The 14,138-nt window shown below is 37.3% G+C and overlaps 3 protein-coding genes across 3 annotated transcripts; 2 read left to right on the forward strand and 1 right to left on the reverse strand.

Annotated features, from left to right (window-relative positions):
* Nucleotides 1–9,587: 9,587 nt before the first annotated feature.
* On the reverse strand, nt 9,588–9,959 carry LOC133177658 (histone H2B-like). The gene has a single exon (XM_061312601.1). The coding sequence runs from the start codon at nt 9,957–9,959 to the stop codon at nt 9,588–9,590; it is 372 nt and encodes a 123-aa protein (XP_061168585.1).
* Nucleotides 9,960–10,214: 255 nt separating this feature from the next.
* On the forward strand, nt 10,215–10,592 carry LOC133177659 (histone H2A). Its single transcript, XM_061312602.1, has one exon. It carries the CDS (start codon nt 10,215–10,217, stop codon nt 10,590–10,592), a length of 378 nt encoding a protein of 125 aa, XP_061168586.1.
* A 2,186-nt stretch (nt 10,593–12,778) lies between these two features.
* On the forward strand, nt 12,779–13,366 carry LOC133177660 (histone H1-delta-like). Its single transcript, XM_061312603.1, has one exon. It carries the CDS (start codon nt 12,779–12,781, stop codon nt 13,364–13,366), a length of 588 nt encoding a protein of 195 aa, XP_061168587.1.
* Nucleotides 13,367–14,138: the final 772 nt, after the last annotated feature.

The raw sequence follows: 14,138 nt of genomic DNA on the forward strand, positions 1-14,138 counted from the left end.
TGTCTGGACGTGGCAAAGGAGGAAAAGGTCTTGGAAAAGGAGGCGCTAAGCGACACAGAAAAGTCTTGAGAGACAACATCCAGGGTATCACCAAGCCAGCCATACGCCGTCTTGCTCGCCGTGGTGGTGTCAAACGTATTTCCGGTCTCATCTACGAGGAAACTCGTGGAGTTCTTAAGGTTTTCTTGGAGAACGTGATCCGAGATGCTGTAACCTACACGGAGCATGCCAAGAGAAAGACCGTCACAGCTATGGACGTGGTCTACGCCTTGAAACGCCAAGGACGCACCCTGTACGGATTTGGAGGCTAAAGAATTCAGTTTGACAGTCAAGACAGAAGTTTAAAACAAACACAAACGGCCGTTATCACGGCCACCCAAATTTTTCGAAAAGATGCCTCTAAAACATCGTTAAGACAGACATTTACTTACTGAGTACTTGTTATACAGATATTCACTGTACAAAGTTGAATACAGAATGGTTGTAAGTGGTAAAATAAATACACAACAATAACAGAGTAAGACCCTTTATGTCGTAATATTTCCTCAAAACTATATACAGAGCAACAAATATGTATTGAATTTAGGTTTGGACAAGAAATATTGAATAAACACACACAAACAGTATATATTATTTAATTTTTTTTTATTATTATAATCATATATTAAAATAATAATGCTGCTGTCTTGAGTATTATTTTGAGGGATCGATCTACCGACAATGACAGGTACCAACTGGCGCTGAGTGACATGCTTTTTTTTCTTGTTTAACAATTATGACTAATGTTAGACAATTAATTGTCAATGTATAATTATCGCATTTTGGTCATTGCACTTTTATTGATGTATAATTACTGATTGAAAATTCCAATATGTCAATGTCAAAGAAAGGGGAGGGGGGGGGGTCTTGAATTTATTTATCTGTTTCATTGATATTAGCTGAATTGAGATACTTTATTATCAATTATATAATGTACGCTGATAATTAATTCAGTATACAGAGGACAAATGAACCAGGATTTTGTGTACATCAGATGGACCTCGCATGCTTGTATTTTATTTATATTTGAAGATACAGTTATTTCAGATATATGCTTGGTTGTACATTCAAGTTATTTGTGAATAAAATTTGGCTCTCATTCATATAATAATACCTACTTGTATTTCTTTATTTATCCTACTTCTGTTATTATAATCAGTTGTAAACAATGTGGGATTTTTATACGTTTGCCACTTTTACGAGCACATGCATTCACATTGTAACACTCGTACATATTATTTGTGTCTCAATAACGCATGTAATATGAAGGTATCTTTTCTAAAAAATTAGTTGGCCCTTAAAAGGGCCGTTTGGTGTGTGTACTTGCAAAATGAGATTATTTGCTGCTGGTGTACTTGGTGACGGCTTTGGTGCCCTCAGATACGGCGTGCTTGGCCAGTTCACCGGGCAGAAGGAGACGGACAGCAGTCTGGACCTCTCTGCTTGTGATTGTAGATCGCTTGTTGTAGTGGGCCAAACGAGAGGCTTCGGCAGCGATTCTCTCAAAGATATCGTTGACGAAGGAGTTCATTATGCTCATGGCCTTGCTGGAAACACCAGTGTCAGGGTGCACCTGCTTTAGGACTTTGTAGATGTAAATGGCATAAGATTCCCTCCTCCTCTTCCTCCTTTTCTTGTCTGTGCTCCTCGGTGTCTTGGCCTTGGTGACTGCTTTCTTGGCGCCTTTGGATCCGACTTTGGGTGGCATGATCTCAAGTTGACAGGTCAAACTGAAGAGATGAATAAAGTGAAATGGTAAAATTTACTATTTATATGCGAGTAGGAGGAGAAGCTTGTTACGGACCTCCGAGAAAACATTACTTGTTCGGATTTCACCTAAAGGCACAACAGAGCGACGCGTTAATTGGCTGCACCGTTGGATCCGCTTGGTTGTTTAAATTGGTGCGTGCGGGCGTCGCTGGATTATTCGTTGACTGTACACGAAAGAACATAACCGTTAAGAATGTCTGGACGTGGCAAAGGAGGCAAAGTGAAGGGGAAGGCCAAGAGCCGTTCTTCCCGCGCCGGACTGCAGTTCCCCGTGGGTCGTATTCACCGTCTGCTGAGAAAGGGCAACTACGCCGAGAGAGTGGGAGCAGGCGCTCCCGTGTACTTGGCTGCCGTTCTTGAGTACTTGGCCGCAGAAGTCTTGGAGTTGGCAGGCAACGCTGCCCGCGACAACAAAAAGACCAGAATCATTCCCCGTCATCTGCAGCTGGCCATCCGCAACGACGAAGAATTGAACAAACTCCTGTCCGGCGTGACCATCGCGCAGGGTGGTGTCCTGCCCAACATCCAAGCGGTGCTCCTTCCCAAAAAGACACAGAAAGCCGCCAAGTAAAAAGATCCTATAGTTGTGTTGTGTGCAGCACAAAACCAAACGGCCGTTTTCACGGCCACATAAGCTTTTCGAAAAGATACCTAAATTACAAACGAGTTGAAACGTAAACAATTATTATAGCTAGAAAATAATAGAAACACACGAATTCAATAATTTTCAACACAGAACAGAGATCAAACATCAAAGAAAGTGTTATATATTTAATGATAAATAAATGTATTAAGTCAATAACAAAAGCAATAAATTTAAAAATTGACTCGCATGTATATTCGTATATGTACGTTTTTTCTTTCTCGTTATAGGCAGTTGAATCCAAACCTTATAGGCCTGCGTACAAATGTTGAATTCTCACTTATTACTTGAATGCTCACTCAACAAAGAGATAAGAAAAGAAAAAAAAAACCCATTTCATTGACCAATTAAGACTAGAAACTGCGGAAATCATCTAACATGGCGATCTAACTTTCAATTTTTTCCTTTAATACAAATATTTTTAAATATGATCATTATTTTATTAACATATTCAAAAGATCTGTAACTCCAGTTAAATCCTTAATGTTTCTTCTTCTTTTTTTTTTCCCCCTCGCTATTGTTTTATATGATGATTATTTAGACAAAATTCCTAATTGATAAAATAGATAAAAGTGATGAATATAAGAATCTCATAAGAATAAGAAGATGTGGTTTATATTATGTCTTGAATGTTCTTATTCAAAAAAGTGTGCTTCCCATAATAAGAGTGAATAAAAGCAACTCGATGCCAGTTTCCGGATACTTACAGTACTAACACAATTAAACACTGGTAGTAAATTTTCTTTCGAATAGACTACCGATGCGAATGACTAAACGACATTTTTTTTAACACTTTACATTTATTGCGATGTCCATCACTGCGCCGTGCAGCACATCTGCATCGTCACGTGACATATAGATGCAGGGAATCATGATCTGCACGTGGAAAGTGTGCAACCAATTTGATGCTTGTATCAATGTATTGTATTGTCTTGTATTATATACTGGTTGTCTTGTTCAACTTGAAAGATATAGATTTTAAATACATTGGCTTTTGACCACATTCTGTTTATTTACATGTACTCAATTATTTGTGTGTGTAAATTACAAGAAACAAATTAATATCAATGAATAAGCTACTCCCATGATTCGCCTTGTTCGTCTCTCTCTGTCTCTCTCTTATGTATAACTACTAATTAAGTGAGTGTTCTACAATTATTAAATACACGCCCTTTTTATGTGATTTTTTTTTTTTTCATGTAATTTACAAGGATGTCAGTTATGTATATTCTTATGATATAATTATACTGAGAAATTCAGACGTTGTACCACCGAATGTGGTACGTTACGTACGGTCTGGATCTTCCCGGTGTCCTCGGTGTTATAATTATAAAGTAGGTGTCATGTATTTAAATATTCGAAAAGAAATTATATGTTGTCCCTTTAAGGGGGTGAACATCCACTGATCTAGAAAGTATATTAGATATATATTTGAACATTCAACAATTTGTGAGATTCCGTGATTTCTCTTCATATGACCCTTTTGTTTGTTTGTTTGTTTGTTTTTTTTTTTTGTTGTTTTGTTTTTGTTTTGTTTTTTTTCTCTCCATTTCATATGAAATGCAAGGCACACATCACTATCCATTGTGCGCGTGTTTGTGCCGAATGTTTGCATTTTCATTCGGATTTTAAGTAACATATAAGACAATTGAAAGAAATGTACATGTATGTTTTATCGCATAGCAATGTAGTAAGTACTTCAATCCCTTACTCGTGTTCTATTCCTCTTGTTTTCGTGTTTTAATCAAAATTAGTCGCTTCTGGGCTCCAGGGAACAGCGCATTTTCAGAATCAACAGACAATTCCTCCTTTAAAATGACAGATTAAGAACCTTAAACGGAAACAGTTATGTAGGAAAATATTTCAAGAAAACGCACAGTGACATATTTGAGAAAATTAAGTAAAATTGGGAGGACAATATCGGAAAAATTACAGGTATTGAAACACAAAGTTGGACGAGTTCAATCCTCTACGCTGTCGACAATTGGGGAGTTTTCACGGAGGTCCGCGCTCGCCGCCACTCAAATAAGGCCATCGGCGGAGGTGATTTCATTCATTTCCTTATCGTCGATAACGTCGTTCACATCAGTTGTAGAAAACAGGACAAAAAAATTATGGCAGACGCCGCACCAGCAAAATCCCCCGCCAAGAAGAAGGTTTCCAAACCCAAGACGGTCCCCGCCCATCCCAAGTACATCGAGATGATCAGCGCTGCTGTGGCTGCCCTGAAGGAGCGCGGAGGTTCCTCGAGACAAGCTATTCTCAAGTACATCATGGGCAACTACAAAGTCGGTAATGACGCCTCTAGTGTCAACACCCATCTGAAGATGGCCCTCAAGAACGGAGTCAAGAAGGGAGTTCTCAAACAGGCCAAGGGTACAGGTGCCAGTGGTTCCTTCAAGCTGGGAGAGAAGCCCAAGACGGAGAAGAAACCCAAGACCAAAAAAGTCACCAAACCTAAGGCTGCCAAGCCCAAGAAAACGACCAAACCCAAGAAGACAACCGGGGAGAAAAAGCCAACAGAAAAGAAAAAGGCTGTTAAGAAACCTGCAGCACCCAAGAAGGCCGAGTCTCCCAAGAAGAAAGCAGCTACTAAGTCTCCCAAGAAAGCCAAGGCAGCTCCAAAGCCTACGAAAACCAAAGCGCCCAAGAAAGCCACAGCCAAGAAGTCAAAAACCCCAAAGAAAGCCACCAAGGCGTAGGCTGCCAATTGTCTTAAACCAATTACAAAAGCCCTTTTCAGGCCTACCAACATTTTTAGAAAAGATGCCTCTATTACATACATGTACTAATGGAAACACAAAATGAATAAACAAGAAGTACACTTACCTATTACACATAGTTTATTTGTCTTCGACTGGAAGCAAATTACAAAGTCATGATAATATTAACATGCTGTTTCTGAGAAGAAGAAGAAACAAAAGTCAGTTTTTATTTTGTTTACATACCCTCCCTCAAGTAAATAAAATTTTACTTTTTCCACATCACAACGCCTACGCAAACTATATGGCCATTATTATTAGTGTTATCATTCTAGTATTTTTTTTTCTTTTCTTTTTTTTTGAAGTTTTATTATTATTATTAATTTTCTTTATTTTATTTAATTTTATTTATTAATTTATTTTATTTATTTATTTATTATTATTATTATTATTGTTAATATTTTTTTTTCTTTTTTTCCCCCCCCACTTTATTTGGAATCAAATGTGGAACGAATGGAATAAAAGTTCATGCGTACCTATTGAAAGACAGATACATACATTCTTATTCGTTTCATTTATTTATTCTTTTCATTTATTCATTCATTCATTTATTTAATTATTCATTCATTTAATTAATTATTCATTTATTTGTATTATTTGTTTTGTTCTTGTTTTTGCAACAGGGTAATTCCTGTTCATCCTATATGCACCATTCTGATTATCTGCAAGTATCATGATACTTAGTAATATTACTGGGCTTGTTCAGATAATGGTAGGAGGAAATAATGACAAGAAATATATAATATATATTTTTCGAAAATGCATTTTGCTTCAATAACGAATTGAAAATATATGTATATATATATAATAAATAATTCTATTTTCTATTCAATTGACGTTACATTCATCCCCATTATTCACCATATATATATTTAAAAAAAAAATATTTGACTATATGTATCTGCAGTGAAATCATGTGTCAAAAACCGACTTGATTTTCTTTTTCTTTTGGGGCAATTCTGTGGATTGAAACTACCTACAGACGTAGCCAATGGTCATCTCGTTCACCTGACTAATCGTAGCGAGTGTTACTGCGGGCACCAGCCAATCGACTAAGCCGACTGGTAGACCGCAGCGATTTTCAACTTGAGCTTACAAAGATATATAAGTTCACGGCGCAACACTGCCACTTCATTCATTCGAGTTTGAATAATCTGAGGAGATAGCATGGCACGTACCAAGCAGACGGCACGAAAATCTACAGGAGGCAAGGCCCCCAGAAAACAGCTCGCTACCAAAGCTGCTCGTAAAAGCGCACCAGCCACGGGTGGCGTTAAGAAACCGCATAGATACAGGCCAGGAACTGTCGCCCTCCGTGAAATTCGGAGATACCAGAAGAGCACTGAGCTTCTCATCAGGAAGCTGCCATTCCAGCGCTTGGTCCGGGAAATCGCTCAGGATTTTAAGACCGACTTGCGTTTCCAGAGTTCAGCTGTCATGGCTTTACAGGAAGCAAGCGAAGCTTACCTTGTTGGTCTCTTTGAGGACACCAACCTGTGCGCCATTCACGCCAAGAGAGTAACCATCATGCCCAAAGACATCCAGCTGGCCAGACGTATTCGTGGAGAGCGTGCTTAATTTTAAGCTGTATTTCAAGTCCTAAAGCAAACGGCCGTTTTCACGGCCACCTACATTCTTCGAAAAGATGCCTTCTGTTCAGACGTTGAAACATCTCTGAAAATAATGTTGAATTATTTGGCCGAAATTAATAAATTTTATCAAATTCAGCGAACAATGCCCCCAAATTGGAAAAAAAAAAAAAAAAAAAAAAAAAAAAAATGTTGAGACACAATACATCCTTCAGTGAATATATCTGTGCCTTGCATATATATAATTACATAAATTATGAAAGAGCACAATGCTAGACAATTTCATAGTACTATTGTCATCATCAATTTGTTGTAGAAGTTGTCTACACATCTTGAAACTATATTTTGTACAAGTCCATCAACCTGCCCCTCTAGAATACATTCAAGAATTTTGCGAAATAAATTAGAAAATAGCACAATTATTTAAATAGAATATGATGGAATGTGTCGAAGCAAAAAATAATAACAGTATTACAACTTTATCTCATTAGTTCTACAGCTATGCACATATGCGAGTACATGCATTTCAGAACTGCAATTCCGTATTTCATTTATATTCAAAGTATGATTTTTATTGATTTCTAAACAACGTCAAATATAACGATATTCGTTCTAACGTGGCGTGTAATAAAATGAAAAAGGCTCATTTATAAAGCCGGTTTGGTCACTGCTTAAAGTTGCCTTTGAAAATTAACTGAGAAAAGAGGAAATCAAATAAATGATCACATCTATAACTAGATATCATAAATGAATGAGAATCAAAAGTTTCATTCAGCTTCTACATTTTGTATTATTTCGGTGTTATCTGTCACACCCCTTTCCTTTGAATAACTTAATCCCCACCCACCCACCCACGTTTTAATTATCATTCGGCAACAACGGTATTTATTTTGTTAAACTCAAAGCAAAAAATACTGAAATAAAAAAAATAACAACAACAAAACAAAAAATTGTGTATGTTTATCCTAAAAAATTATGATGCTGTCTGTCCTGCTTGATATAATTCCCCTCTCTCTCTTTATCATTTTTATTCATTTTCTGTCATGTTTTTTTTTTTTTTTTTTTTTGTTGTTGTTTTGTATACCAGTTTGTATAAAATGTATATATGTACCTCCACGTACCAATATTTTGGTTTAGGTGAATAAATTGAACATAAACTTGCCTATATGTGAAGAAATTAAAGAATCAAAATTAATTAAATGTGGTTAAAATTCCTGTGGGGCAAGAAATGTAAACATTCCCATCATGCCAAGCTGACCAATCGTAAAGCTTGTCACAATACCGCTTTGGTAACGTTCCGAACTTTTCAAAGCATCGTGCGCTCTCACGGGTCCTCAATTTGGACTATAAATTAGGCAATTACGCATGATCAGTTCATCAGAACAGTACTACTGACTGAACTTATAACATGTCTGGACGTGGCAAAGGAGGAAAAGGTCTTGGAAAAGGAGGCGCTAAGCGACACAGAAAAGTCTTGAGAGACAACATCCAGGGTATCACCAAGCCAGCCATACGCCGTCTTGCTCGCCGTGGTGGTGTCAAACGTATTTCCGGTCTCATCTACGAGGAAACTCGTGGAGTTCTTAAGGTTTTCTTGGAGAACGTGATCCGAGATGCTGTAACCTACACGGAGCATGCCAAGAGAAAGACCGTCACAGCTATGGACGTGGTCTACGCCTTGAAACGCCAAGGACGCACCCTGTACGGATTTGGAGGCTAAAGAATTCAGTTTGACAGTCAAGACAGAAGTTTAAAACAAACACAAACGGCCGTTATCACGGCCACCCAAATTTTTCGAAAAGATGCCTCTAAAACATCGTTAAGACAGACATTTACTTACTGAGTACTTGTTATACAGATATTCACTGTACAAAGTTGAATACAGAATGGTTGTAAGTGGTAAAATAAATACACAACAATAACAGAGTAAGACCCTTTATGTCGTAATATTTCCTCAAAACTATATACAGAGCAACAAATATGTATTGAATTTAGGTTTGGACAAGAAATATTGAATAAACACACACAAACAGTATATATTATTTAATTTTTTTTTATTATTATAATCATATATTAAAATAATAATGCTGCTGTCTTGAGTATTATTTTGAGGGATCGATCTACCGACAATGACAGGTACCAACTGGCGCTGAGTGACATGCTTTTTTTTCTTGTTTAACAATTATGACTAATGTTAGACAATTAATTGTCAATGTATAATTATCGCATTTTGGTCATTGCACTTTTATTGATGTATAATTACTGATTGAAAATTCCAATATGTCAATGTCAAAGAAAGGGGAGGGGGGGGGGTCTTGAATTTATTTATCTGTTTCATTGATATTAGCTGAATTGAGATACTTTATTATCAATTATATAATGTACGCTGATAATTAATTCAGTATACAGAGGACAAATGAACCAGGATTTTGTGTACATCAGATGGACCTCGCATGCTTGTATTTTATTTATATTTGAAGATACAGTTATTTCAGATATATGCTTGGTTGTACATTCAAGTTATTTGTGAATAAAATTTGGCTCTCATTCATATAATAATACCTACTTGTATTTCTTTATTTATCCTACTTCTGTTATTATAATCAGTTGTAAACAATGTGGGATTTTTATACGTTTGCCACTTTTACGAGCACATGCATTCACATTGTAACACTCGTACATATTATTTGTGTCTCAATAACGCATGTAATATGAAGGTATCTTTTCTAAAAAATTAGTTGGCCCTTAAAAGGGCCGTTTGGTGTGTGTACTTGCAAAATGAGATTATTTGCTGCTGGTGTACTTGGTGACGGCTTTGGTGCCCTCAGATACGGCGTGCTTGGCCAGTTCACCGGGCAGAAGGAGACGGACAGCAGTCTGGACCTCTCTGCTTGTGATTGTAGATCGCTTGTTGTAGTGGGCCAAACGAGAGGCTTCGGCAGCGATTCTCTCAAAGATATCGTTGACGAAGGAGTTCATTATGCTCATGGCCTTGCTGGAAACACCAGTGTCAGGGTGCACCTGCTTTAGGACTTTGTAGATGTAAATGGCATAAGATTCCCTCCTCCTCTTCCTCCTTTTCTTGTCTGTGCTCCTCGGTGTCTTGGCCTTGGTGACTGCTTTCTTGGCGCCTTTGGATCCGACTTTGGGTGGCATGATCTCAAGTTGACAGGTCAAACTGAAGAGATGAATAAAGTGAAATGGTAAAATTTACTATTTATATGCGAGTAGGAGGAGAAGCTTGTTACGGACCTCCGAGAAAACATTACTTGTTCGGATTTCACCTAAAGGCACAACAGAGCGACGCGTTAATTGGCTGCACCGTTGGATCCGCTTGGTTGTTTAAATTGGTGCGTGCGGGCGTCGCTGGATTATTCGTTGACTGTACACGAAAGAACATAACCGTTAAGAATGTCTGGACGTGGCAAAGGAGGCAAAGTGAAGGGGAAGGCCAAGAGCCGTTCTTCCCGCGCCGGACTGCAGTTCCCCGTGGGTCGTATTCACCGTCTGCTGAGAAAGGGCAACTACGCCGAGAGAGTGGGAGCAGGCGCTCCCGTGTACTTGGCTGCCGTTCTTGAGTACTTGGCCGCAGAAGTCTTGGAGTTGGCAGGCAACGCTGCCCGCGACAACAAAAAGACCAGAATCATTCCCCGTCATCTGCAGCTGGCCATCCGCAACGACGAAGAATTGAACAAACTCCTGTCCGGCGTGACCATCGCGCAGGGTGGTGTCCTGCCCAACATCCAAGCGGTGCTCCTTCCCAAAAAGACACAGAAAGCCGCCAAGTAAAAAGATCCTATAGTTGTGTTGTGTGCAGCACAAAACCAAACGGCCGTTTTCACGGCCACATAAGCTTTTCGAAAAGATACCTACATTACAAACGAGTTGAAACGTAAACAATTATTATAGCTAGAAAATAATAGAAACACACGAATTCAATAATTTTCAACACAGAACAGAGATCAAACATCAAAGAAAGTGTTATATATTTAATGATAAATAAATGTATTAAGTCAATAACAAAAGCAATAAATTTAAAAATTGACTCGCATGTATATTCGTATATGTACGTTTTTTCTTTCTCGTTATAGGCAGTTGAATCCAAACCTTATAGGCCTGCGTACAAATGTTGAATTCTCACTTATTACTTGAATGCTCACTCAACAAAGAGATAAGAAAAGAAAAAAAAAACCCATTTCATTGACCAATTAAGACTAGAAACTGCGGAAATCATCTAACATGGCGATCTAACTTTCAATTTTTTCCTTTAATACAAATATTTTTAAATATGATCATTATTTTATTAACATATTCAAAAGATCTGTAACTCCAGTTAAATCCTTAATGTTTCTTCTTCTTTTTTTTTTCCCCCTCGCTATTGTTTTATATGATGATTATTTAGACAAAATTCCTAATTGATAAAATAGATAAAAGTGATGAATATAAGAATCTCATAAGAATAAGAAGATGTGGTTTATATTATGTCTTGAATGTTCTTATTCAAAAAAGTGTGCTTCCCATAATAAGAGTGAATAAAAGCAACTCGATGCCAGTTTCCGGATACTTACAGTACTAACACAATTAAACACTGGTAGTAAATTTTCTTTCGAATAGACTACCGATGCGAATGACTAAACGACATTTTTTTTAACACTTTACATTTATTGCGATGTCCATCACTGCGCCGTGCAGCACATCTGCATCGTCACGTGACATATAGATGCAGGGAATCATGATCTGCACGTGGAAAGTGTGCAACCAATTTGATGCTTGTATCAATGTATTGTATTGTCTTGTATTATATACTGGTTGTCTTGTTCAACTTGAAAGATATAGATTTTAAATACATTGGCTTTTGACCACATTCTGTTTATTTACATGTACTCAATTATTTGTGTGTGTAAATTACAAGAAACAAATTAATATCAATGAATAAGCTACTCCCATGATTCGCCTTGTTCGTCTCTCTCTGTCTCTCTCTTATGTATAACTACTAATTAAGTGAGTGTTCTACAATTATTAAATACACGCCCTTTTTATGTGATTTTTTTTTTTTTTCATGTAATTTACAAGGATGTCAGTTATGTATATTCTTATGATATAATTATACTGAGAAATTCAGACGTTGTACCACCGAATGTGGTACGTTACGTACGGTCTGGATCTTCCCGGTGTCCTCGGTGTTATAATTATAAAGTAGGTGTCATGTATTTAAATATTCGAAAAGAAATTATATGTTGTCCCTTTAAGGGGGTGAACATCCACTGATCTAGAAAGTATATTAGATATATATTTGAACATTCAACAATTTGTGAGATTCCGTGATTTCTCTTCATATGACCCTTTTGTTTGTTTGTTTGTTTGTTTTTTTTTTTGTTGTTTTGTTTTTGTTTTGTTTTTTTTCTCTCCATTTCATATGAAATGCAAGGCACACATCACTATCCATTGTGCGCGTGTTTGTGCCGAATGTTTGCATTTTCATTCGGATTTTAAGTAACATATAAGACAATTGAAAGAAATGTACATGTATGTTTTATCGCATAGCAATGTAGTAAGTACTTCAATCCCTTACTCGTGTTCTATTCCTCTTGTTTTCGTGTTTTAATCAAAATTAGTCGCTTCTGGGCTCCAGGGAACAGCGCATTTTCAGAATCAACAGACAATTCCTCCTTTAAAATGACAGATTAAGAACCTTAAACGGAAACAGTTATGTAGGAAAATATTTCAAGAAAACGCACAGTGACATATTTGAGAAAATTAAGTAAAATTGGGAGGACAATATCGGAAAAATTACAGGTATTGAAACACAAAGTTGGACGAGTTCAATCCTCTACGCTGTCGACAATTGGGGAGTTTTCACGGAGGTCCGCGCTCGCCGCCACTCAAATAAGGCCATCGGCGGAGGTGATTTCATTCATTTCCTTATCGTCGATAACGTCGTTCACATCAGTTGTAGAAAACAGGACAAAAAAATTATGGCAGACGCCGCACCAGCAAAATCCCCCGCCAAGAAGAAGGTTTCCAAACCCAAGACGGTCCCCGCCCATCCCAAGTACATCGAGATGATCAGCGCTGCTGTGGCTGCCCTGAAGGAGCGCGGAGGTTCCTCGAGACAAGCTATTCTCAAGTACATCATGGGCAACTACAAAGTCGGTAATGACGCCTCTAGTGTCAACACCCATCTGAAGATGGCCCTCAAGAACGGAGTCAAGAAGGGAGTTCTCAAACAGGCCAAGGGTACAGGTGCCAGTGGTTCCTTCAAGCTGGGAGAGAAGCCCAAGACGGAGAAGAAACCCAAGACCAAAAAAGTCACCAAACCTAAGGCTGCCAAGCCCAAGAAAACGACCAAACCCAAGAAGACAACCGGGGAGAAAAAGCCAACAGAAAAGAAAAAGGCTGTTAAGAAACCTGCAGCACCCAAGAAGGCCGAGTCTCCCAAGAAGAAAGCAGCTACTAAGTCTCCCAAGAAAGCCAAGGCAGCTCCAAAGCCTACGAAAACCAAAGCGCCCAAGAAAGCCACAGCCAAGAAGTCAAAAACCCCAAAGAAAGCCACCAAGGCGTAGGCTGCCAATTGTCTTAAACCAATTACAAAAGCCCTTTTCAGGGCTACCAACATTTTTAGAAAAGATGCCTCTATTACATACATGTACTAATGGAAACACAAAATGAATAAACAAGAAGTACACTTACCTATTACACATAGTTTATTTGTCTTCGACTGGAAGCAAATTACAAAGTCATGATAATATTAACATGCTGTTTCTGAGAAGAAGAAGAAACAAAAGTCAGTTTTTATTTTGTTTACATACCCTCCCTCAAGTAAATAAAATTTTACTTTTTCCACATCACAACGCCTACGCAAACTATATGGCCATTATTATTAGTGTTATCATTCTAGTATTTTTTTTTCTTTTCTTTTTTTTGAAGTTTTATTATTATTATTAATTTTCTTTATTTTATTTAATTTTATTTATTAATTTATTTTATTTATTTATTTATTATTATTATTATTATTGTTAATATTTTTTTTTCTTTTTTTTCCCCCCCACTTTATTTGGAATCAAATGTGGAACGAATGGAATAAAAGTTCATGCGTACCTATTGAAAGACAGATACATACATTCTTATTCGTTTCATTTATTTATTCTTTTCATTTATTCATTCATTCATTTATTTAATTATTCATTCATTTAATTAATTATTCATTTATTTGTATTATTTGTTTTGTTCTTGTTTTTGCAACAGGGTAATTCCTGTTCATCCTATATGCACCATTCTGATTATCTGCAAGTATCATGATACTTAGTAATATTACTGGGCTTGTTCAGATAATGG

The sequence above is a fragment of the Saccostrea echinata genome, unplaced genomic scaffold (assembly GCF_033153115.1).
Source record: "Saccostrea echinata isolate AGI-Se365-2 ecotype Australia unplaced genomic scaffold, CSIRO_AGI_Sech_v1 ptg000199l, whole genome shotgun sequence".
Classification (NCBI taxonomy): Eukaryota; Metazoa; Mollusca; class Bivalvia; order Ostreida; family Ostreidae; genus Saccostrea; species Saccostrea echinata.

What these genes read in the sequence shown, in the direction of transcription:
- LOC133177658 (XM_061312601.1), bottom strand. Translation starts at nt 9,959, where the DNA reads ATGCCACCCAAAGTCGGATCCAAAGGCGCCAAGAAAGCAGTCACCAAG.
- LOC133177660 (XM_061312603.1), top strand. Translation starts at nt 12,779, where the DNA reads ATGGCAGACGCCGCACCAGCAAAATCCCCCGCCAAGAAGAAGGTTTCC.
- LOC133177659 (XM_061312602.1), top strand. Translation starts at nt 10,215, where the DNA reads ATGTCTGGACGTGGCAAAGGAGGCAAAGTGAAGGGGAAGGCCAAGAGC.